The 21,530-nt window shown below is 42.4% G+C and overlaps 3 protein-coding genes across 7 annotated transcripts in view; 1 reads left to right on the top strand and 2 right to left on the bottom strand.

The window, feature by feature from the left end:
* Positions 1-4,297, bottom strand: part of nab2 (NGFI-A binding protein 2 (EGR1 binding protein 2)) — a 7,398-nt gene extending 3,101 nt beyond the window's left edge. Inside the window, exons 1-7 of one of the 2 annotated variants that reach the window (XM_035662470.1) lie at positions 4,043-4,297; positions 3,740-3,838; positions 2,545-3,498; positions 2,191-2,324; positions 1,067-1,118; positions 822-936; positions 500-685 (exon numbers count right to left, since the gene is read on the bottom strand). In XM_035662470.1, the coding sequence (XP_035518363.1) occupies positions 500-685; positions 822-936; positions 1,067-1,118; positions 2,191-2,324; positions 2,545-3,450 (1,393 nt within the window). In that variant the 5' untranslated portion in view covers positions 3,451-3,498; positions 3,740-3,838; positions 4,043-4,297. The remainder of the gene's footprint in view (positions 1-499; positions 686-821; positions 937-1,066; positions 1,119-2,190; positions 2,325-2,544; positions 3,499-3,739; positions 3,839-4,042) is intronic. The other variant, XM_035662469.1, reaches the window with a different exon arrangement.
* Positions 4,298-5,584: 1,287 nt separating this feature from the next.
* On the top strand, positions 5,585-13,461 carry dnajc14 (DnaJ (Hsp40) homolog, subfamily C, member 14). Of its 4 annotated transcripts, none has more exons than XM_035662466.1 (7): positions 5,585-5,644; positions 7,122-8,567; positions 8,683-8,789; positions 9,152-9,271; positions 9,401-9,561; positions 9,721-9,823; positions 10,232-13,461. In XM_035662466.1, the coding sequence occupies exons 2-7, from the start codon at positions 7,344-7,346 to the stop codon at positions 10,524-10,526; spliced, it is 2,010 nt and encodes a 669-aa protein (XP_035518359.1). In that variant the 5' UTR covers positions 5,585-5,644; positions 7,122-7,343; the 3' UTR covers positions 10,527-13,461. The 4 variants fall into 4 exon arrangements, with proteins under 4 accessions (XP_035518359.1, XP_035518357.1, XP_035518360.1 ...); XM_035662464.1 differs by having other exon boundaries at positions 5,616-5,748; XM_035662467.1 differs by lacking the exon at positions 5,585-5,644 and adding an exon at positions 5,773-5,987.
* inpp1 (inositol polyphosphate-1-phosphatase) lies at positions 13,440-20,581 on the bottom strand. The gene is made up of 6 exons (XM_035662477.1): positions 20,308-20,581; positions 19,436-19,641; positions 18,677-18,737; positions 16,715-16,915; positions 16,439-16,613; positions 13,440-15,258 (listed from the first exon to the last, which is right to left on the bottom strand). Exons 2-6 carry the CDS (start codon positions 19,637-19,639, stop codon positions 14,766-14,768), a joined length of 1,134 nt encoding a protein of 377 aa, XP_035518370.1. The 5' UTR covers positions 19,640-19,641; positions 20,308-20,581; the 3' UTR covers positions 13,440-14,765.
* Between the last annotated feature and the right edge of the window lie 949 nt (positions 20,582-21,530).

Here is a 21,530-nt window from a genome sequence, read left to right as displayed (position 1 = left end):
AGCTAGCCTGGCTCTGTCTGAAGGCAACACAATCATCCTGCTAGCACCTCTAAAGCTCACTTTCACTAACACATTATATCTTGTTCGTCAAATTTCTACAAAAAACAAAATGGAAAACTGCTTCCAGCCAAGAAAAATGGCAAATTGTGATTTTTTACAGTATTTTTATACATTAAACAAACAAAATATAATGTGTTAATTTGTGGGTTCTAGATGCGTAGTGAATTTTGTTACCTTTGGACAGAGCCCCACTCGCAGTTGTCCTCGTTTCCAGTCTGTGTGCCACGCTAAGCTAACTGGCTGCTTGTATTTACCATACAAATACAAGAGTGCCATTAATATTTCTCTCTACTCTCTGCCAGAAAGCCAACAAACATATTTCCCAAAATGTTGAACTATTCCTTTAACCAGAACAAAGTCGGGCAAACACTGCAAAACAGACTTTTGTTCTGCATCCATTATTAAGCACATAATATTAAATCATTACTAGAAAAGTCACCTGTAGAGTGAGTTCCTTCTGACCCTAGGCTGAGCTTGCCAGCCCGATCATGTGACACCATCCGAGCCAATCGCAGCCCTTCGTCCATTAGCGTTTGCTGTATGAGATGGCGACTCCAGTTGGCAGGGTTGGAGGTGTCAGTGTGGGGACGGGGGGATGGAGACTGGTTGCACTGTGAGCCGATGTCTAACAGGACAGACAGATTTGGGTGTAAATGCTGTCTTCAAACACTAAGGTCTTATAGAAACAGGCAGGAAGAATGTCTGGAGCACGAGACAATGATCTGCTGATCTGAGAGCAAACATAAATGTGAAGTCTTTACCATGTGATACACTGTCAAGGCTCTCTGCAGATAAGCTGTCATCATCTCCCCGCTGGTTCAAGCCCTCCGAGCCCTCCACTCCGAGAAGTGATGACACGCTCTCAGGCACAATTATCTAAAACATCACTGTCAATTTAGTGCCGATGAAATTACTTTAAATTACTGACAAGTGATGTGAACTTTGGCTATGTTTACACACAGTGTCGTGTGTTGGAATCAGACAGTCAGTAGGTAAGAAGTCTCACCTCGTATCTCGCTCTCTTCTGGGACAGTACGCTGTTCTCATCTGCATTTGTCCTGCAGGAGTAAAACAGGCGAGTCAGTTGAAAATGACATGAAAAACTGAAGGTCAATTTAAGAGTTTTTGTTCTGTAGAGCTTTTTAACTGCAACGTCTCCCTCAACAGTCAGAGGTTGCGGCTGCGGCTGCAGGCTCAGACGTAAGGAACCTTGATTCAAGATTTTCTTTTGTCAAATCAAGCCGATGTTTTTTATGCAGCAAGAGACAAGAAATCACACAGAATGTAACTTTTATTCAACTTGTAAAATGACCTTGTAGATCATCTTAACTAAAATAAACTATGTATTTATCAGAATTATTTGTATGCAAATGTATATTTTGGATGGGTGTAAATATTTGAATGCCAAGTGGTAATGAGCACAAAGGGAACTTTTGTCTTTATTGTTTTTAAATAATTTGACTTTTAAGACTTAAAACAAATCTAAATATATTAATATAATATAAAACAGATCAGGAATGAAGACACTGTTAAACAAGGACATTGGAATCACTAATCGTAATTAATGATATATCCTATGATAACTTAATGAGTAGTTTTACAAATATTTAGTAACAGTCTGTGCTTTCTTGTCACTTCCTGCCATAAACTCATTATGAGGGGCATTTATTTTATATGACAATGTTTTGTGCAAGTGAACAAACACATACAGTGAAGGTTTTGTGTATTCCTGTGCGGCTCCAATCTCCAGCTCATTATACTAACACTACAGAGGTTGGAGTTTAATTCCCACTGTGATCTGAACCAGGTTCATTGTGAAAATCAATGAAGTGGTGGGAAGATGACTCATATAAACCACATGGTACATGTAGAATATGCTAAATACAGCTATGAAATAATTTCATTTACATTTATTCAGATGTGTCTTTTTATAACGCGATGCTACTCTGCCATGTTGCTGTGAAGGGTTCAGACTTTGCTTTATTCTACATTAAAGAATAAAAAAACGACACTCCTGATTCCCTAAGAGGTTTTCTCCTCGATACAGAGGAGAAATCAAGACGCAGCAGTTGTGAGGTGTGTTGGTTATTGGTTGCTGGTGAGTAGATCCTCTCTGGGCAGCGCCCCTACCTTGCATGCTTTAGTGTGGAGGTGTAGGCACATTTTCTTGCCACCTGCCGAGCCAAAGAAAAGAGTTCCACCCGTCTCAGCAAAAGGGCATTGTCGCGCATACAGAACTGGGCTGCAGCTTCATTGATGATCAACTGAGGAGGAAAAGCACGGAGTGAAGGAGGGATGGACACTGTGAAAATCCCATGCAGACAAAAGAGATATGGCATACTTTTGTTTTGAAATTTATATTTATGTCTGATTAAAGCTGGTTCACAACGTGAGCCTCCCTTTACCAACAGATTATTGTAGGTATGAAATATGATGTGAGACATTCAAACACTCAATCTTTGTTCTTGTCTTTGGTGCTTTTACCTCATGATGTGTGAGCTGCTTCCCTTCTCTCCTCTTGGAGTCAAAGCGTCCATAAATGAGACTGTACTTCCGGATCTCTTCTTCTTTGTTCACATCCTGGGACCCCATTTTGAAGATGTGCCCCACAGTCTTTGCCATCTTCTTGTTCATCCTAAGCAAAGTCTTTACTTCTGCAGGATCTGACCTGGGTAGGGTCCTGAGGAGCCTCTCCACACTCTCCACCACCGCCCTCGCCGTCTCCCCATCCAGCTGGCCTCCGGGCCAGGCTGACAGGACCGCCGGGGCGAAAGAGGCAGAGGGGCTCGGAGACGTGGAGGGACCCGGGTGACACGTCGAGAGCAGAGGTGGGCTGGGCGGCTCCTCCTCTATCCCAGAAGCAGAAGCCAACGTGCAGTTCCCATCAGGCTCTGGGCTGAGCCAGTGTGGGTCCATGGGTGACAGTTTTTCCCTGTAGTGTGTGTCCGGTGGCTGTGGGGAGGCCTGGGAGCAGGGGCTTCTTGGACTCCCACTGTGCATTGGAGTAAGACACGCACGATCCTCCCTTTCACACGGAGACCCAGGCTGCCCATTGCTCACAGACTTCCTGGGCCCGCCTGCTGGTCCACTGGCGCTGTCCACTTTGAAGAGTGGGATGCCCCCGAGAGGAACGTTCGACACGGGCTGGCTGAAAAGGGCAGGGTTCGCCGCCCAGTCTCGGAGGGCCTTTTGCAGCCTACGCACATGCAGTGGCTTGGTGGCCATGCCAACTAGTGCCATGATCTCCAGAAACTCCTCCTCTGCTGCCTCACAGAGCTGCTGCACGTCATCGCCACCCTGCTGGATGAAGGTTTCATAATAGGCCAGCAGGTTGGCCCTCTGCAGCACCCGATAGAGCTGCAACTCCCCAAGTGTGCGTGGCAGAGACATGGCACACGGCACTGGAAAGTTTAGGCAGGAGAAAGGAAAGACATGAACCTGCAGGTGGAGAAATCCTCTACAAGTTATTTATTTAGATTAAGATTTTGCCACCTGGACAACACCTGGTAAAGGCTACCTGCTCCTAATTCTTCTATGTTGGTGAAGCATCAATAAAAACTGATGACTAGAGGAAGTTTGTGCATGTTTTGGAGCACTTTCCTCCACACACGAACTATTTTTTACGTATTTTCAAACCCTTATATGACTTAATGGTTGAGCATACATAGACCTCTCTTACCTTCCTCAGATCGGGTAGACGGATGTGCACAGAGACGTAATAAGGGGAAGGTGTCCCTCCTGCCGCCCGATGTCACAGGTCGTTACTCCCGGACTGAAACTGAACACATCACAAACTCATTTCGGTTCATCCGTAAAACAAAAAGCTACGTTACACTGAGACCACTGTAGAGTAGAAAACACTTGGATTATTGTCTCCAGTTCAGACACAACCATCGACCGGATTCCTGAGCCAGATGTTAGCCGACACAAAAAACACCACCCAGCTCAAAGACACATCGCAGTGATCCTGTTCGTTTCTTACCCTGTTGCCTATCGCCGAAAGCTTCCCCGGCGCAGATTGGCGTAGTAAATCCCCTTTGCGTATCGTACCTCGTCTGAAATCACTGGCAGAAAACCTCCTCCGGCGCAGCGTATTGGTTGCTGGCTGCCCTGTCTGTGTGGGCTGGAGAATGACGGGGGCGGACTGCAGCACGCCATCTGACCGAAAAAGAGCCTTCCTCTCCCGGTAGAGAGGCGGCTTTCAAATTGGAGATGTGGGTGGTGGTTGGTGGGGGCTTGAAATTAACCCCTCTGCGTCTTCAAGATTAGTCTTTTATGCAGAGGCTTTAGGGGGTTCCCACAGTTTTGCCATGTGAAAGACCCCCTGAACACTGTAGGCTCACAGACAGATGTGGGGTTTACTGTGTGTTTGTTCCGTTTATTTATGGAGCAGATGAGTGGTTCTGTTACTCTGAGAGTTCAGGTGAAACTCAGTTGTTTCCCCCCCAATACTTTTAAAATGTTTGTTTTTTTAAACTTAAAGGGCCAATTCACACAATTAAGCTTACAAAATAGCAAAAAATATCAATGTCTCAATGTTTCTGACCATCCAGGATGAGCATCTGCAAACCTCACTGCTTCCACTGCCTGTTACTATGGCAAATGTAGTTTTATTGCACTTTGCACTGCCAGTTTTATTGGGACAGAGGGTGTTGAATGGTGTACAGATTGTAAAACCCACTGAGGCACAATTGTGAGTCTTAATTTTGGGCTGTATAAATACAATTTGACTTGACTTGACAATACTCACATTATACACAACTCAATGCACCTTTAATTCATACATTTTTATTACTCATTACTCTTCATTTGTATAATTACCATCACACCACACACAGATTGACTGCATCAGTGGTTTGCTTTTCATTTAGCACCTATTCTTCTCTTTCAGTTGTAGGTTTCTACAATGCAGTAAAAGCCACCTGTCACCCAGAGTCCATCCTAAACATAGACTATACATTGTTCTTTGTGGAGAACGTAGGAGGCATTTACAGCGTACAAAGCACATGTTGTGTGTTGTCTTTGTGTTTTTGTCATCTTGAAGAATCATTTTACTATGAGACAATAAATTGATTATTTAAGATTTAAGGTCAGGCTGAGAGGGAATACACCACATGGCCAAAAGCACACTGTTGTCTGAAATGTAATTAGATTATTTTAGAATTAAGATTTACTTTAGGCCTAATTGAAACAAAGGGACCTTGTCGAAACCATATGGACAGGCTTGTCCAAATACTTTTGGACATATATAATGCTTTGGGCATTACTAAAGCATCTTAAGGGCAATTATTAAATATATATTTAGATAGATGAATTAAAAAGGTAAAGATATGTGCTACCCTGTAAATCTCATTTAACAGAATGGATTGCGTGAAATAGGATAATACTCGATTTAATAAAAATATAATAATAAATGTCCAGGGTTGTTGTTAATTATAGACTGTATACCTATAAATCAGTGGGTGGCAGTAGCGTCTTGTCTCAGTGGTTTGACTACAGGAAGCAGCTGAGGAGAAGAAGAAGAAGAGAGGAGGAGGAAGGAAGAAACTGGAAGAAAGTAGGAAAAGGAGCAGGAGAAGAAGAAGTGGGTAAAAAAAAAAAAAAAACACCCAAAAAAAACCAAAAAAAACAACAACCCGGACACCTGGCTGTCTGTTAACAAAACAAGGTTACACAATTATCCGAGAGGTATATATATGACTCTGTATGATGAATGAGTAATGGTTCGTCTCCTCACTGGACTCGTCCGGTGCCCAAACAAACCTCAATGTCTCGTCAACAGGAAGCAGAAACAGGCGTTCATGTTTCTGCTGCTCGCTCATGTTATCGGCTAACACTCGGTTTTAGTTGTTTGCTGGCTAAATGCGTTCACAGTCTGCTGTCGTTTAATCTCCGTTTGAGACCGTGTTTAGTCGACATGCTGCGAGGTTAGACAGCCAGAGAGGGAAGCTAATTGTAGCGCCTGTAGTCTCCTGCTGCTTCCTCATGCTAACAGCCTGCTAACATTAGCCGCCTTTAAAGGAAACTAACAGCTGGTTTTTGTTGTCAGAGTTGAGTTAATGTGAAGTTTAGTCCGTCAGCTTGTTCACCGGGCAGTGTGGGCCGCGTTGTATGCGCTGTTTCGCCGCTTTTTATCGGGTCTTAAAGGTCAAACATTTGTTCATGCAGCCCGTTGTTGTTGTTGTTGTTGTTGTTGTTCTTTGGCTAACTGAATTAGCAGACAACCAAGCACTTTAACTGGATGTAATCTGTGTTATACCATCACACGAGTGTTGAAGTTAAGTTTGATCACTTTAATACGGTGTGGACAGATCGTGTTCATGGAGCTGTTATAAGTTAATGATTCATGAATGTTCAGTCATGGTGAACTCTGTTGATCTCTTCATATCACTGGTAGCTGCAGGTGTAAGGTAAAAACTTTTGATTGTGTCGGTTTATTATAAGATTGTTTTCACGATTGATTAATCTGTCAGTTATTTTTTTTTATTTACTGTTTAGTCTGTAAAATCTCTGAAAATAGTGAAAAATGCCTGTCACAGTTTTCAGCCCAATGTTACTCAGTTTATGATGATATAAAGCAGAGAAACAGCCAATAGACTGAGAATATTTGGCATGTTTGCTTGTTAATTCACTTAAATGATTATCAATGTAGTGGGAAATTAATTTTCTGTTCTCTGACATATTGAGTTATAAATTCACCTCCTCTGATCTGTAGAGCAGCAGGGATAAAACCTTCTTTGGGAAACTATCTAGATGAAATAACCAGATGTGTAGATGTGTGTTTTGTGGCTAATCCAGTAAATTAAATATCTAAAAAAATATTGATAATTCACATTGAGGAGTCTTTACCACATTGGTCTATTTACACTCAGAGATATTAAACTGTTAGCTGCCGTGTTGTAAACGATATGGACCTTCTGGGCCTGTTTTTCCATGAACGTGTTCTAGTTCTCGTCTCACTTGCGTTGTAATATAAATGACTACAGAGAGAAGCATTGACTTCTGCTCACTCACGATGGGAGTGTAAGCATTATGTTGAACTCTTACGTTTTCCGTTGCAGATACCGACCTGGTGCAGGTGATGATGTGAGGTGTGTAAAAAGCCTTTTGACACCCGGAAGCTGCTGCTGATATGGTGGACCTGAGACTGACCCTCAGGAGCCCCCAGTCTCACTTTTTTTACGAGAGTCGGGGGAAAATGTTGCCACAGATTATAGATCTAGGCTATCATCTTCCATGAGATTTCGACTTCACGGCGCTTCAGTCAAACAGCTGTAAGGAACATGGAGAGAGAAGCAGCTGAGAAGGAGATGGATGGCGTTACGGACACTGACGAGGAGTTCCCTGACGGTGAGTCCGCCTCAGTGGCCAATTCTAGTCATTGGGAGGCCAGACAGACCGATGATGATGACTGCGAGCGGGAGGACAAAACAGCTGATCTAAATTCTCAGGACACCCCAAATTTAGCCACTCCCCAAGACTCTGAAATTGGCGAAGCAGAGTATTGTGGATCTACAGAGGCCAAAGAGGATACTGAGGAGGCTTCGGATGGGTTCGAGCATGACAGCACCGCAGAGCACGAGAACTTGCACGTTATAAATCAAGAAGAGGATGAAGCTGCGAAGGAGCAGCACATGAACGGGGAGTCTGGTTGGAGGAGCGAGGGAGCCGGAAGGAGATGCAAACTGAGGAGCAGTGGATCGGTTTCAGAGCAGAGCGGTCAAAGCGCTTTTTCCTCCATGCAGAAAGGCAATGTTATGTCAAGCGGTGGCCGGCACAAGCAGGCCCGCAGACGCAACCACCACCACCATCAGCAGAACCGAGGCCGCAGGCGGACAGGCAACCAGCTCGTCTTAGCTTTCAAGGAGATGCTGTCCGAGTCTGTGAGCTTCTGGTGCATCTCCTGCGTCCACATGATGATTGAGATTATCGTCACAATAACTCACAATTGTGGAGTCGGTGTGGAGACGGGAGGGATGAAACTTTACAACTTTGGGCAGCAGCTGTTTGTGAAGATCACAGATACAGCAGGAATGAAGGCAGACGCTAGTCGGATTCTGAAATGGACAAAATGCACAGGAGCGGACCTGGTGGATAAAATTGTTCGGTCAGTGAAGTGGGTAAAGACAGCTGCCTTATCTTGTTTTAGACTTTTCTGCGCTTTGGCTATTCTCGGTTCCCAGTGGGCAAAGGGTGTGGTGGTCCGCTTTGGTGGAGAGAGGGGAAAACGCTATTGGACATCTTTTCAGGAGTCAAGGTTTTGGAAGAGGGTGGCGTCCCTGCTGGAGAGAGTTAGAAGTAAGTTTAGGAGGGATGGACATGTGCCGCCGTCCAGCCCCGATTCACCCGGCAGAGCAGGGAGAGGCCAGCCGGGCCAGGAGCTGGAGAGACTGCTGGCCTTGGCTGAGGTACCAGAGGATGAGCTCGACCCCTTTACAGTGCTCGGCGTGGAGGTGCACGCCACTGAGGCCGAGCTGAAGAAGGCATACAGACAGCTGGCTGTCCAGGTGTGTGCGCAGTTCCAGCTATCGGATGCCTGAATTAATGACTAACAAACTGCATCTGAGGCAGAAATTTTCTCCTTTACTCATGCAACCTTTTCCTCTGTCCTTTCTCTTTCAGGTCCATCCAGACAAGAATAAACACCCACGAGCGGGAGAGGCATTCAAAGTACTGAGGGCTGCCTGGGATATTGTCAGTAACCCAGAGACACGACGAGAGTATGAGTTGTGAGTACACAAAAAAGTGTTTATCACAGGATTTGTATAAAGCAAAATGACACTAAAACAGATCTTCAAAAACATCTTCTTAGTAGCCTGCTTCTTTAAACTTTTGTAAGTTACACTGATACAAGAATAATTATTTTTAATGTCTATTAGAATTTAATATTCTTTTTAACATTTTTCTCATCCTCCTTTTGTTAGCCACTGAACGAGCCCCTAGAAATAGTTATAATGTATAGAACCTTTCTTAGGCCTATTGTTTTAAGATTTATAGCATTGAAATAATTCTGGTTTATGGGCCTAAAATTGCACATTGATTTACAGTGTGTATCATGTATCACCAACCAGTGTGTTTCGTTCCCACGCAGGAAGCGTATGGCAGCAACTGAGCTCTCAAAGTCCATGAACGAGTTTCTCACCAAACTGCAGGATGACCTGAAGGAAGCCATGAACACCATGATGTGTACCAAGTGCGAAGGCAAACACAAGTATGTCGCTAAACCCCCAGCACCATCATCAACTGAACCAGTGTCAACCGTTGTGTGTGCGTATTACACACAGCTGAATGGTGCCTCGTGTAGTAGACCTTCACCAGTCTTGTTTATGTGTGTGTGCAGGCGGTTCGAGATGGATCGTGAACCTGCCGAGGCTCGGTTCTGTGCCGAATGCAACCGTTGCCATAGTGCTGAGGAGGGGGACCTGTGGGCCGAGTCCAGCATGTTGGGCCTACGTATTACGTACTTTGCCTGTATGGATGGCAAAGTCTACGATATTACAGGTGAACGTCAGCTTTTTTCTAAAGATGATCTGCTCCCCTCATCGGTAACCAAACGATAACACACCCTGACGTCTGCATGCACTCCACTCAGTGCCTGTATTTACAGGTTTGAGAAAAGATTCAGAGCATGTGATCAGTTTTGATTCTGTCATGTTTCAGAGTGGGCAGGTTGCCAAAGAATAAGCATCTCTCCTGACACACACCGTGTGCCCTATCACATCTCCTTTGGTTCAAAGAACAACAGCAACTCCACACGACACAGGTACGTTCTTTTTATTCATATTTGGGTTGTTGTTTGGTGCTAAAGCACCTACCGTTCCATCCTCCTCTTCCTTATTTAGGCTTCAGTATACCCTTGTTGATTGAACTGATTTTGGCAGATAGTTTGGGGTATTGCAGTGTGTGAATGAAACATTAGGACACACTCATTTGTTTAATTAATGTTCTTTAATAAAATGCAAAAATCTAAATATAACAACTTAATTTAGATTCTGCTGGCATAACCTCTTACTTTACTGTGATTGATAAATTTCCCAGCATCTTGATGTGTTTGTGGTGCACTGTTGAAGAAAGAAAAAAACTCTTTGTAGTTCTAACAAAGAGAAACTACATTATCATCCCACCCCTCCTGCATAAAAGGTCTCTGAACTTCTCTGACGTTCACTTTCAGGACGCCCTCAGAGCACGCCACAGGTCCGACCAACCCCGCAGATTTGCAGGACTTCTTCAACCGCATCTTCAAGGGAGGACCTCCTAACGACATGGCTGCCAACGGGGGCTTCTTCCCCTCAGGTCCGCCCCATCACCAGCCTCCTGGTGCTGGAGCGCCCCCGTTCTCCCCTCCCCCGGGTCAGACAGGTTTCTACATGCCGGGGGGTCACCGGCCAGAGTCCAGCGAGACGTGGGCTGAAAGTGGCAAACCCCCCAGAAGGAGGAAGAAGGTCCGCAAACCCTTCCAGAGGTGAAGTCTGTTGACTTAGCAGTGTATCAACATAGCAACACAGGAACACAATAAATAATGGCCATGTTTGTCTCTCGCCTGCCTGTTGGCGTGCCAAGCTCTGAACTGGTGTTGGTAAGGCTGCGGTCAGGTCAGCCAGAGGAGAGTGAGATCATGAAGAGGAGCCTGTTGACTGAATACAAGTATTGAAGGAGGGTTGAAGACACGGCAGTGATGGTGCTTTACCTCTCATTTCACCTTATTTTTTTTTTTGTTGGTCTTTAACATGACTGTAGCCTTGGCATTGAAATCCTCATCGGGATGCTGTAATGAAACATTTTCCTTTCATAATTTCCTGCCAAATCCTGCAATGCATGATTTTATTCACTTACATTTTAACACTTCAGTTCTCTCACTTTTGTTGTTGATTTATTTTTATTTTTATATAAGGTTAGCTTTAAGGCATTGGTTCCAGACAGAGTGAAACTTGAAGAGTCGGACATCACTTTTCCTCGACATGAAAAAGATAAACTGGGCAGCTTCACTGTGTCAGTGTTACTCATGTTAGTGGCATGTGGTTCTAGATCTGCACCATATTTTAACAATGAATGGAAACCAGCTAAATGCATCACATTTGAACTAAATTTGCAAAAGCAGAACAGAAAAAGAACATTTTGAAAAGGCAGCAGCCAAGATGTAAAATCTAGACCTGAAGAATAAGTGAAACTGATAAAACAGCTTTCTTTGTTTTGAGATGTTTCTGGTTCAAACGTGCTGAAGTGTGGCTGCTGTTTGTTTCAGCTCCAGATCGGCGTTATAATTACTGCACATGTTCAAATCTAACAGCAGGAATGAGGTCGTGGTGTCTCTGTAATACTGAGCCCCAGCTGAGGTGTTTTGAGAAGGTCTCAAAACTTTAAAAGTGACACCTGGACATTTTGAAATGTTGATTTGATTCTTGTTGTTAAAAAGACCACCTAGAATTGATCTATACTGCCCCCTGTTGATTGACTGTGTAACCACATGAAGTGATGTTCACAGTTGAACTGATTTACATAGTTAGAAATGTAACAGTTAACAGCCATTTGAGTCTTAAAAGGATGTTATTTGATATTATGCTAATTTACAAATACTGAAGCAACCCTGAGCTGTCAATGCTGTCAAATTAATTTGTTTTTCTCCATCAGCATTGTTTTTTTTTTAGTTTGATCATTACTGACTTCACAGTAAGCCTTGTGTAAGACAACTGTAAAGATATGTTGCATTAGCAACATATGCAATATGTTAATTTCATATATTTGACTTGTGCAGTTGTTCAGGCCGCTACTGAAAACAAGACGTTCCCGTTGTCTACATTTTGAGACCATATTCATCAGGATCCTCCTCCTTGTTAAGTGCCATTTTATACGAGCTTGTTAAGCATGTTAAGCTTCAGTAAAAAGTCCACCATAGATTTGTTTCTAGCCGTCCTGGTTATTACATCCTAAATACTTTAATCTTTGTGTTTCAGTCTGCAGTGTCATCTCACTGGCTCCTGACCTACAATTAAAGAAATCTGACACTTAAAGCCTCGCAGCATGTGTTGTAAACTTGTGTTTTCTTCCACCTGCACATGCTTCAGCTTTCAAAATGCCATGGTCACATGTTCAGAAAGTCTTGAATCTAAACCACTGATTTCCTCAGTTTTACTGTACGTAACGACACGAAGGGGAAACAGGAGAACTGGCTGTATTTTGGGTTTGGTTTTTTGAAACGGTTCTTGCATAAAAATATCAATTTAATTTCCATCATACTTTAATTTAAGAAAACATAATTGTTATTGTTTACACCTGATATGTGAAGAGTGTGAGAGTGAAGTGTACAATGTGTGGTAAGGCTTTTGATGAAGGCGGTTTTTTTGTCAGTTGATGATGAAAAGTACCATGTTCAATGTTTTTTTTTTTTTTGTTCATTTGCACACCCTCCCCAGTAATAACATCACAGGGATTTTGAATAGTCATCAGTGATTTGATCCTAACCAGACTCCTCCAGCTGCAACTGAGTAGGAGGTGTAGCTCACTAAACTATGGGCTCATTTGCAAATTAAGATTTGTTTTTGGTAGAATCTGAATGTTAAATGAGTGACACATTTTTTTGAGAAACAGCATTTGAGTTGCACAAGCATTACACTCTGGAATAACCCGAGTATCATAAATATTTTATGGCATTGTATTGCATAATGTGGGTTTGTCTGGTAGCTTGAAAAGATGAACCTTTGTTGGAAATATTGTTTGAGTTGAAGCAGGTAATTAAGTTTCTTTTCATGTGTCAAATAGTTTTTCTCTTGTACTTATTTGACCAGTTTCTAAGACATGGATTGAGTTGTCAACCAAAATGGCCCTAGCTTCTAAATGAAACCATCTCAAAATGTGAAAACAGTCCTAATTTGAGCTTATTCTGGCAAAAAAAAACTAAACCAGAACTATGAGGACTTAAATTGTTTTTTTTTCAATCAGGCAGATTGTTACTGTGTGATAATCAGAAATAAAACAACAAAACTGACAACTGATAAATGTTTCATTCACAAACTTGGTTGATTTTTTTTCCAGCATTTTCTTCATATATCGTCAGATATCTAATTCAGTCCCTGTCTAGGAAACTGGATGCAGAGCTGTAACCACGTTAAGCAGAGTGCGTTGTTTTCCACACGTCCACCTTGACTTGAGAATGTTCAGTGCTGTATGTTAACGGTAGCAGTTTGAAGTCCAAGAAGTCAATGAAAGAGCCAACACTTTTGTTTTTGTTTTCAAATTTTATCACAGAATATGCAGAAGTATTGCAAAAAATATCTGACAATCATCAGGGTTTTTTGTAGGGAATTATGATGCAAGTTCCCTGGCTGGCAAACAGTTTTAAAATCTCACTGTTGGGTTTCTTTCCCCTGCTTTCTCTGGTTTTCAAAATAAAGATTATTTCCTATATGCACATTGTTGTTCTGTTTTACGCTCAGTATACATAAACAACTCCTCAGTTACTTAACAATGCATATTAAAGTCATTTCAAACAATACAGTGACGATGAAAGTATCATTGCAAACGTCTTAATATAATAATCTTGTTTCCGTCCTTTAGAGGAGTCCGTCAGCCTGAATAGGTCCCATCCTTCAAATTGGCTTAATATTTCATTTTTACTGTAAACCCACACTGAAAGGGGCTCTCTGTGTCACTGTTTTACCTCATATGGCTTTTCCATTCTCTGACCTTATTAACTAATAGTGCTATAGCCACGGAAAGAGGCCAGGACGTGTCTATCCCTCCGCTCCTTAAAAGGAGCTGTTTCAGAGAGGTGCAGATTCCTGCTTGATTTGAGTCTCATTCACTCACTTGACTTATTATTGCCTTTTACAGGTTAGACGAGGTGGAACATTTCTAATATCACTTTTCATAACTGCAATTTAGACTCAAAGAAAAATCCTTCAGATCAGTCAGAAGCAGAAGTGACGCCACATTACCTTCCCTCCGGCAGTGAAGTGTTCCTCAGCTGTCCAGCAGTGAGCACTGTGCTTTCTTTAACTAATATTATACCCTTTCTTTATGTGGCATAAAGCAACATTTAATAAATGATTATCAGGTCTGAGCAAAACAAAATTCACAGATAATGTTTAGTTTTTTGGAGCTGCGAGGAAGAAGGCAACAACTTGTGACTTGCAGAAGTAGACAGTAAAACGTTCTTGTGATTTAACTTTCAGCTTTCTAGGACATTGACCCATTTAGGCAAGTCCCTCTTGTCTGATGAGATATAGATAAGTGGTTTCCAAACATCTTCTGTCAATCCACCCTTTGACCTCCACTCCTTTCTTCCCTTTCAAAACAGGAGCTAATGTTCTCTTTTGGCTCTCTGAACAAGTCTTGCTAACCTGAATCTCGACGACTGTGAGGATCACAACACTCTTGTTTGGTTACTGTTACTTAAATTACTAAGATTCATTCAAGTCTTGTTCAGTTCCATGTTTTCCCCTGGTAATTCACCCCCCACCTCAACGCACGGCCTCTAGAGCCACTGATTAAGACCAAACATTATTTGGAAATATTATTGGGCTCAGACCAGATGATCATCTTGTAATATATATATATATACACACACACTTGCAAATATATCTGGTTAAAAACAATTAAAATATTTCATACTGTACCCCCACCCTTCTCTCTCTACTAACATAGAAAACATGAATACGATCATGTATGCAGCAAGAAGTGCATCATAATTACATCCACAGCTCTTTCAACTACAACTTGCCTTTCAGACCTCCCATGACACTTTGGAGCTGAGAACAGTCTCGATACGCCACCAGGCCGCCATGGTTGGCCCAGCGGTCTGCCCCTTTACACTCAGCGTAAGGCTGGTGGTAGGTCAGTTCTGTCTGCTGATCCCGTGCCCCAGAGCTGGACTGTAGACACTTAGCCAGGTCCACCACTCCCCCTCCGAGGGCTCGGAGCAGGGCGTGAGGAGCGCAGGAGTCCCACTTAAAGGTGCTTCCCTCTGAGAGGACGTAAACATCAGCCAGGCCCTGTATGACACACAGGATCTTATAGCCGGCTCCAGAGGCGTACACCAGCTTGTCAGGGCCGCAGAGGGAAGTCAGGGCTTCCTTTACCACCTGCTTCTCACTGGAGCTCAGCACCACAGACAGCCTGCCTCCAGGTCCATCTTTAGGACGGGACTCTGAGCAGGCGCTGACGCCGTCACAGGACACCCCCCAGAAATGCTTCCCCCTCCAGCTGTGAATGCAAAAAAAAATTATAAAAATAGCGATTATAAGCTGGCCACGCAGTCAGTTCTCTCTTCTTCTCTAATCTTGGTTACATATTTATTCATAAGGTTTCGGGTAGTGAAGCCACCTCATCATCTAAACATTCCCCACAGTGTCCTGATTGATCTGACATGTGGAGTACCTGGTCAGACTCAAACTGGAAAAAACTGTGTTCACAATGTGACTTGTGGCCGTGTGAGGCAAAAAAAGAGATCCAGAGATAAAGGCAGAGAGAGGTACACACAGTACAGACACATGAAAGACTATGATACCTATATGGCCCTTTCAGACATGCAGCACTTTATGTAAATGTCATGAAAATGCTCGTGTCCAAATAAACCACAAGTCACGACTGCAATTTCACTAGTTGGGAATATAATGTGACATGCACGCTCATCATTCAGGCAGTAAAGAATTCAAACATGGTTTGATTCAGAGTCTGATGGATTGTTTTAAGTATGTATATACAATCATTGTGGTGGAAATACACTCAGTGGCCATTTTATTAGGTACACTTACACAATACAACTGTTCTGCCATAAAGTCTACCTTTATGATGTCAATAATGTCATCGAGGTGTTAGCATTGAGGTCATAGTTGTAGTCAGTGTTGTACTGGACTATAATTATCTTAAGAGGTGTTTGTAGTATTCTGGCCCCTCATGTATATAAATAGGAAGGACGAAACATAATGTAGTTTAGTACAACACAACCTTCAGCAATAAACATATAAATGAGTGTAAACATTTCTTACATCAACTCAAAACTGAACATTATAAACTATAAACTAAAGACCGATGTTATGGCGGAGCTGCTCTATTAGATGGTATTAGACTGTAAAGGTGTGCCTGATAAAGTGGCTACTTTTGAGCAAAATATACTTTAATACTAATGTTATTGTTAACTTTTTGCTTTTTTAAATGGCAGGCAAAACAAATAAAAATATAGAGACACTTAGATATGATTAAAGTTTCATAACAGTCCGATCGTCATATAAATTAAATGAATATGAGATATGAAACTTCAGAAAACAAAGGAGGCCTTTGAAGTTGCACATAAATGCAGCGACTTCTATTTGAATGTTTAAAGCTGTCAGAAACTCAGAGGCAGAAGAGGAAATGTCTCTGTGGTTTCTGTTTTTAAACGTACCCTCCACCTGCTGGATCTTTGTAGTTGAACGGCTGGTTGATGACGCCCATGACGGGCTCGCCTGTGCTCCGGAGATATACCCCAATTAAGACCAAAGCACAGTGTAGACCTGAAGGAAACAGGCGGCCCTCCTCCAGCACCTCCTCCCGGCCCTCTATGTACTGGCTGGTGGCATCTTAATAAAAGAAAAACAACAACAGACAAACAGTCGTCACTGAGGCTCGACTCTGAGTGTCTGTATCAACTCACTGCGGCAGACTACAGCCAGCCTCTCACCTATGGGGTCGATCCAGATGCCGAGCTCAGAAGGGCTGAGGGGCACCTCAAGACCATCTGTGTCGGCGCCGATGGTCGCTGGGTCTTGGTGGATCGCTCGAGCCAGCAGAGACGCCGCTGTGTGGTCACCGTCCAGCACCGAGGCCAGCAGCGTCGCCGTCTCCTCCTCCGTACCGCACACCGTGACCGTCACGCTCTCCCCTGGTGACACAGAGTCAGTGAGGCTTCATCTGATTACAACAGATGACTTTAAATATTTACACAGGCTTTAAATATTTGGACAGTGACACTCTGATGTGTTGGTTTTATGTTCAGATTATTTTAAATGAAAGATGATTAAATCACTGTGAGGTTCAAGTGTATATGTAGTCCTTCTAGTATTTACTCTACCCCTATGAAGGTGGAGCGTTATTATCATCACCAGAATAAGAATCTGAATCAGAGGTTTATTATTCACACACAAGAGTTAGGGTTATTTGTGTAACGTTGTGGTTCGAATATATACAGCACTTCTTAATTTTATGCAGTCGTATTTTAACAGATAAAAGCTTCTATATTCCTGCAGCAACAACAATTCTTTTAGTTATTATCAGGCTCTCTGTTTCAGTTTATCACTCTGAGCGATCAGCTGCACATCAGCACTTTGCTGTAAATACCTAAAACGCCGCACATTGTTTAGATCTGTGGTTTCTGTCAGTGGCCCTAGGCCTCACAGGGGGGCTGCCCCTCAGTGTCAGAGTCTCTGGTTCAGACAGATAGGGAGTGATTAAAGGCCCAGTTTGTACCTGGTATTTACATGTATATGGGGTGATCTAAGTACGTCAGTTCAGACCCGACATTAAAAAGCGTCTCCACCACTTGTGACCGCTCTTTAGGCAAACAAACACCACAGGGCTGCACCTTGTTGACCTTATCGTGCCTTTAATGAATCAGTTTTATCTTTTTCTTTGGTGTCATGGGTTGGAAACCTTTCTCCTAAGAACAGAAAGTCCCTAAACCAGATTGTTAACTGGTCTAGTTTGAGATGTTAAACCAGAATCCCTGTACCGCAGACAGTTACAGCGTATAACCGGCTCCATTTTAAATGACGTCTCCCACCCTTTGTACAGTTCATTTCAGCTTCTTCCTTCTCGACGGATGTTTGTAGTCCCAGGATGTAGAACAAAGAGGTTTAAAAACAGCTTTGTTCCAGCAGCTATCGTTCAGATCAACAAGCTGTAGTAACACAGAGTTTCTATTGTTTTTATCTGCTTTTTTTTTTATTCTAGAGGTTATTTGTCTGAGTGGTGTTTCATTGATCTCTCTTTGTAAGTCCTGATTTTTAAAGCCTGGAGCACTTTAACCTTCATCATGTTTGTCTACTGTCTGAGCTGTCTGTTGTTTTTATATTGCTGTCAAGAGGAATACATACTTACTGCAAACCAAATCTACCCGTGGGTACAAATAAAGTAACCTGGAATCCTTCCACACTAAACTCCTCTATGAGCCTGAGCCACTTGTTTTAACTGCACTGTCAGCAGCACTGCCCCAGGGGAAAATTTGCTGTAGGGATCCAGTTGACTCACAGAAACTAACCAGGTACAATACCTGGCCCCATGTTTTCTGTGTTGATTACTTTAAGTTCATTTGATTACAGCTTTATATACGAATATGTTCCATTTACCCACAATGTCAACAAGAGCTGAAATGAATTGTGGATCCACAAAAAATTAATCTGCAACTATTTTCATAATAGATTAATTGTTTAGGACCGGTTTGTAGGATTTACAAGTGGCCACTCGCCTACCAAGTGTGTAGGAAAACTACAGTGGCCGTGAGAAAGGCCCTTTATAGAGCTCCTAGAACGCCTCGACTACACAACTACAAACTAAATACTAAAAAGACCTTAACGTCCTTCACATCCAAAGTCAACAAGAGAACGTGAACATGTAGAGTGTTACGTGTGTAATATCAGGTACTTACCAAGCCCATTTTCAAACTTGTTGGACTCCTCTCCATGAATGAAGCCAACCATCTCAGGGAACTGAACAGAAGCACAGACAGGACATGATTACAACAGTCCATACAGGACTTCTACCTGAGCAAGGCTCGGGTTCAAACCTCTTTCCTAAACTCACTGTATCTATATATAGAAAAATCTACAAGGGGAGGGAGGAGGTCGAATGAACTATATTAATATTTACAAGCTCAAGTGTACTAGTTCCATGTAAGCTATAGGAACACCCATATCCAAAGATCCAGAGAGAAAGAGTGGGAGGAAAGGTCAAACAAACTATTTACATATTTATAAGCTATAGGAAAGCCAAATACGGTTTCCACAAAAAACAAATATCTCCTTATTTTATATTTAGAGAGAAGCTCAAACGTGCCCCACACAGCACATCTACTGACTGCCTGAGACCCCGAAGCTCTGAGCAGCATCACTGGGGATGAAATATATGAAATATAATATATTTGAATATATTTCTGGCTCCCTGATGGTCTTAATAAGTCGTTAAATTGGTTGCTAGTAGCTTTATAGAGATAACGTCACCAAGAGGGTCTGAAAACTTGCTCAATCTAGAGAGAAAGTCGCCAAGTTGATTGATCTTGTGTGTGCAAGCATGACTGTAACTGACTGTAAGTTACAAATGACTGTAGCATGACTCTTTTTAATTTAAAAATATAATTATATTGTTTTTATTGTCCCAGGGACAAAGGGACACCCTTCGAGCTCTGTACCTGAGCACCAACATCATGCCGGATCATCTCCTGGATCACCACGTCGGCCAGCGTCTTGAAGTCCTGGACGAACTTCTTGTTCTTATCATCTCCAGTCTTCTCCTGTACGAGGAGCTGAAAGAGGGGAGCCTCCTGCCTGCAGACCCGAGCCACGTTAGCCGCTTTCTCAGCCACCCGGAGCAGCAGCCTCAGCAGATCAGCCATGCCTGAACAGAGGAGAAGAAGAGACGGTTCGGCCAACACAGAGATGTAAACTGTGTGCGAGAGAGAAAAAGAGACGAGGCAGGTCACACGTTCACACACTGAGCTAATTATATCCTCAAAATGAAAACAGGGCATTTCTGAAAAAAGACGTGTGTGTGAGGGAGGGGTTGTGGCTTCATGTCTTTGCACATGAAGCAGCACAGTGTCTCTGCTTAGGTCAAAAAAAAGATTATCAGCTCACAGTCCCTCTCCAAAAACACTGATCTATTTCTAAATAATTATTTTGACAGTATGCAAAACTGCTGCATTTAATCTCATAGTAAAAAAAAAAAAAAGGGAGAATAAAAACACCAAGAAGCACAACAGGGTGTGAATAAAGAGTGCCACCCACACACTGCTGAGTGCTATTAGTAATGTCAGGGGAGGATTACAGGGGCTTTATGGGATGGAAAACATGGAAAATACACGTCAATGTAGTTGTAATGACGTGTAACAGCAACACAAACTAATTAACTCCAATGAGCTATAAATAAACTACATTCAGCGCTACTGCTCTTACATTCCCGGGATGAAACAGGTAGTTTAGCCATTTCCTGAGGTTAGTGCAAATGTAGCCAAAAAACCATTCACACCACCAACACCACACAGTGAAATGAGTGAAACCTTACCAAAAACCCAGGTTACACACTGCTGTTTCCCTCCCGGCTGTCGCTCTCGGTAGCTGCGTTTCTTTTTCCGCCCCGAAAAGTCGCTAAAACGCGGATAATTGAGTGTGAGAGGACGCAGAGTTTGAGTAAAGCTGCGGTATTAACGTGTTAATTAACGCTAACGCTGGGCTCGTCTGCGCTGCTTTATTTACGTCAGTGCGAGTTTCCTCTCGCAGGAAGGGACGGTCTCCTCCTCTCATCTAGGCCGCCCAGCTTAAGGTGCGGACGGGCGCGTCACCCGAGAGAGCACGGTGAGCTCGACAAGGAGCGGACAAACAGGAAGCGAAGCCGCGGTGCGTTCACGTGCAAACGCGAAATTCAAACTTCCTAGGAAATTATAGGGAGGTTTAAAGTACACTTCAGTTAAATAGACCCCTATAAATATGCCTACCGTGAAATAGAATCGTATAAAGTATTTAATAAGTTGTATTGACGTAAACTCCACCTGTCACCCATTTTATGCGGTTGAGTGGGATATGTTTGCTGGTAAAATGGGACGCTTTATTTATGTATTTGTTATTTATTACTCATCATGCATATGAGCAAACAATGCAAAATGTTTATTCAGATATGTCTATTTTGTACAAATGCCTCCTTACTTGCATTTAGCTGATTCACTGTATGTTGTTCCTGCCAGTGAATACATGAATCACGAGTCAGCATACAGTAGTTAGATGGACATGGATAATAAGCTGTAAAAAGTGATTAGACTTCATTGAATTACAAGCTGGAATATTGCTGTTTGATTAAAAACATGTGATCAGAAAATTAACTCAAATGAAGAAATCGTTGAATTACTATAAGAGTGTAGCCTAAAGAACTCTTGTTATTGTGTTACAACCATGGAAATATTTTATTATTATTATTAGTATTATAACTTATTATAATACATATATTGACAAATAATTACTGTTTATGACTAATTCAGCAAATTGTTTTATGCTTAAAAGACGGTGCTTTAATCTGTTTTTTTTCAAATCTGTTCTGACTATATACAATCTTCTGGTATATAAAACTCTACCACATAAAATACTGTTTATTTTGTTGGACTTTTCTCTACAACAAACAGGAAAATCAATCAATATAACTGCTCACAATGAAATATATGATGTAGGGCACTAGCAAGTAGACGTGGCTTTGTAGGGGTCAACCAATCAATTGGTATCAGGTTATGGCCTTGGTGT

The sequence above is a fragment of the Morone saxatilis genome, unplaced genomic scaffold (assembly GCF_004916995.1).
Source record: "Morone saxatilis isolate NCDOM2014 unplaced genomic scaffold, NCSU_SB_2.0 Contig18, whole genome shotgun sequence".
Classification (NCBI taxonomy): Eukaryota; Metazoa; Chordata; class Actinopteri; family Moronidae; genus Morone; species Morone saxatilis.
Note: the sequence above shows the minus strand (reverse complement) of the source record. Positions and strands in the feature narration are given on the sequence as shown.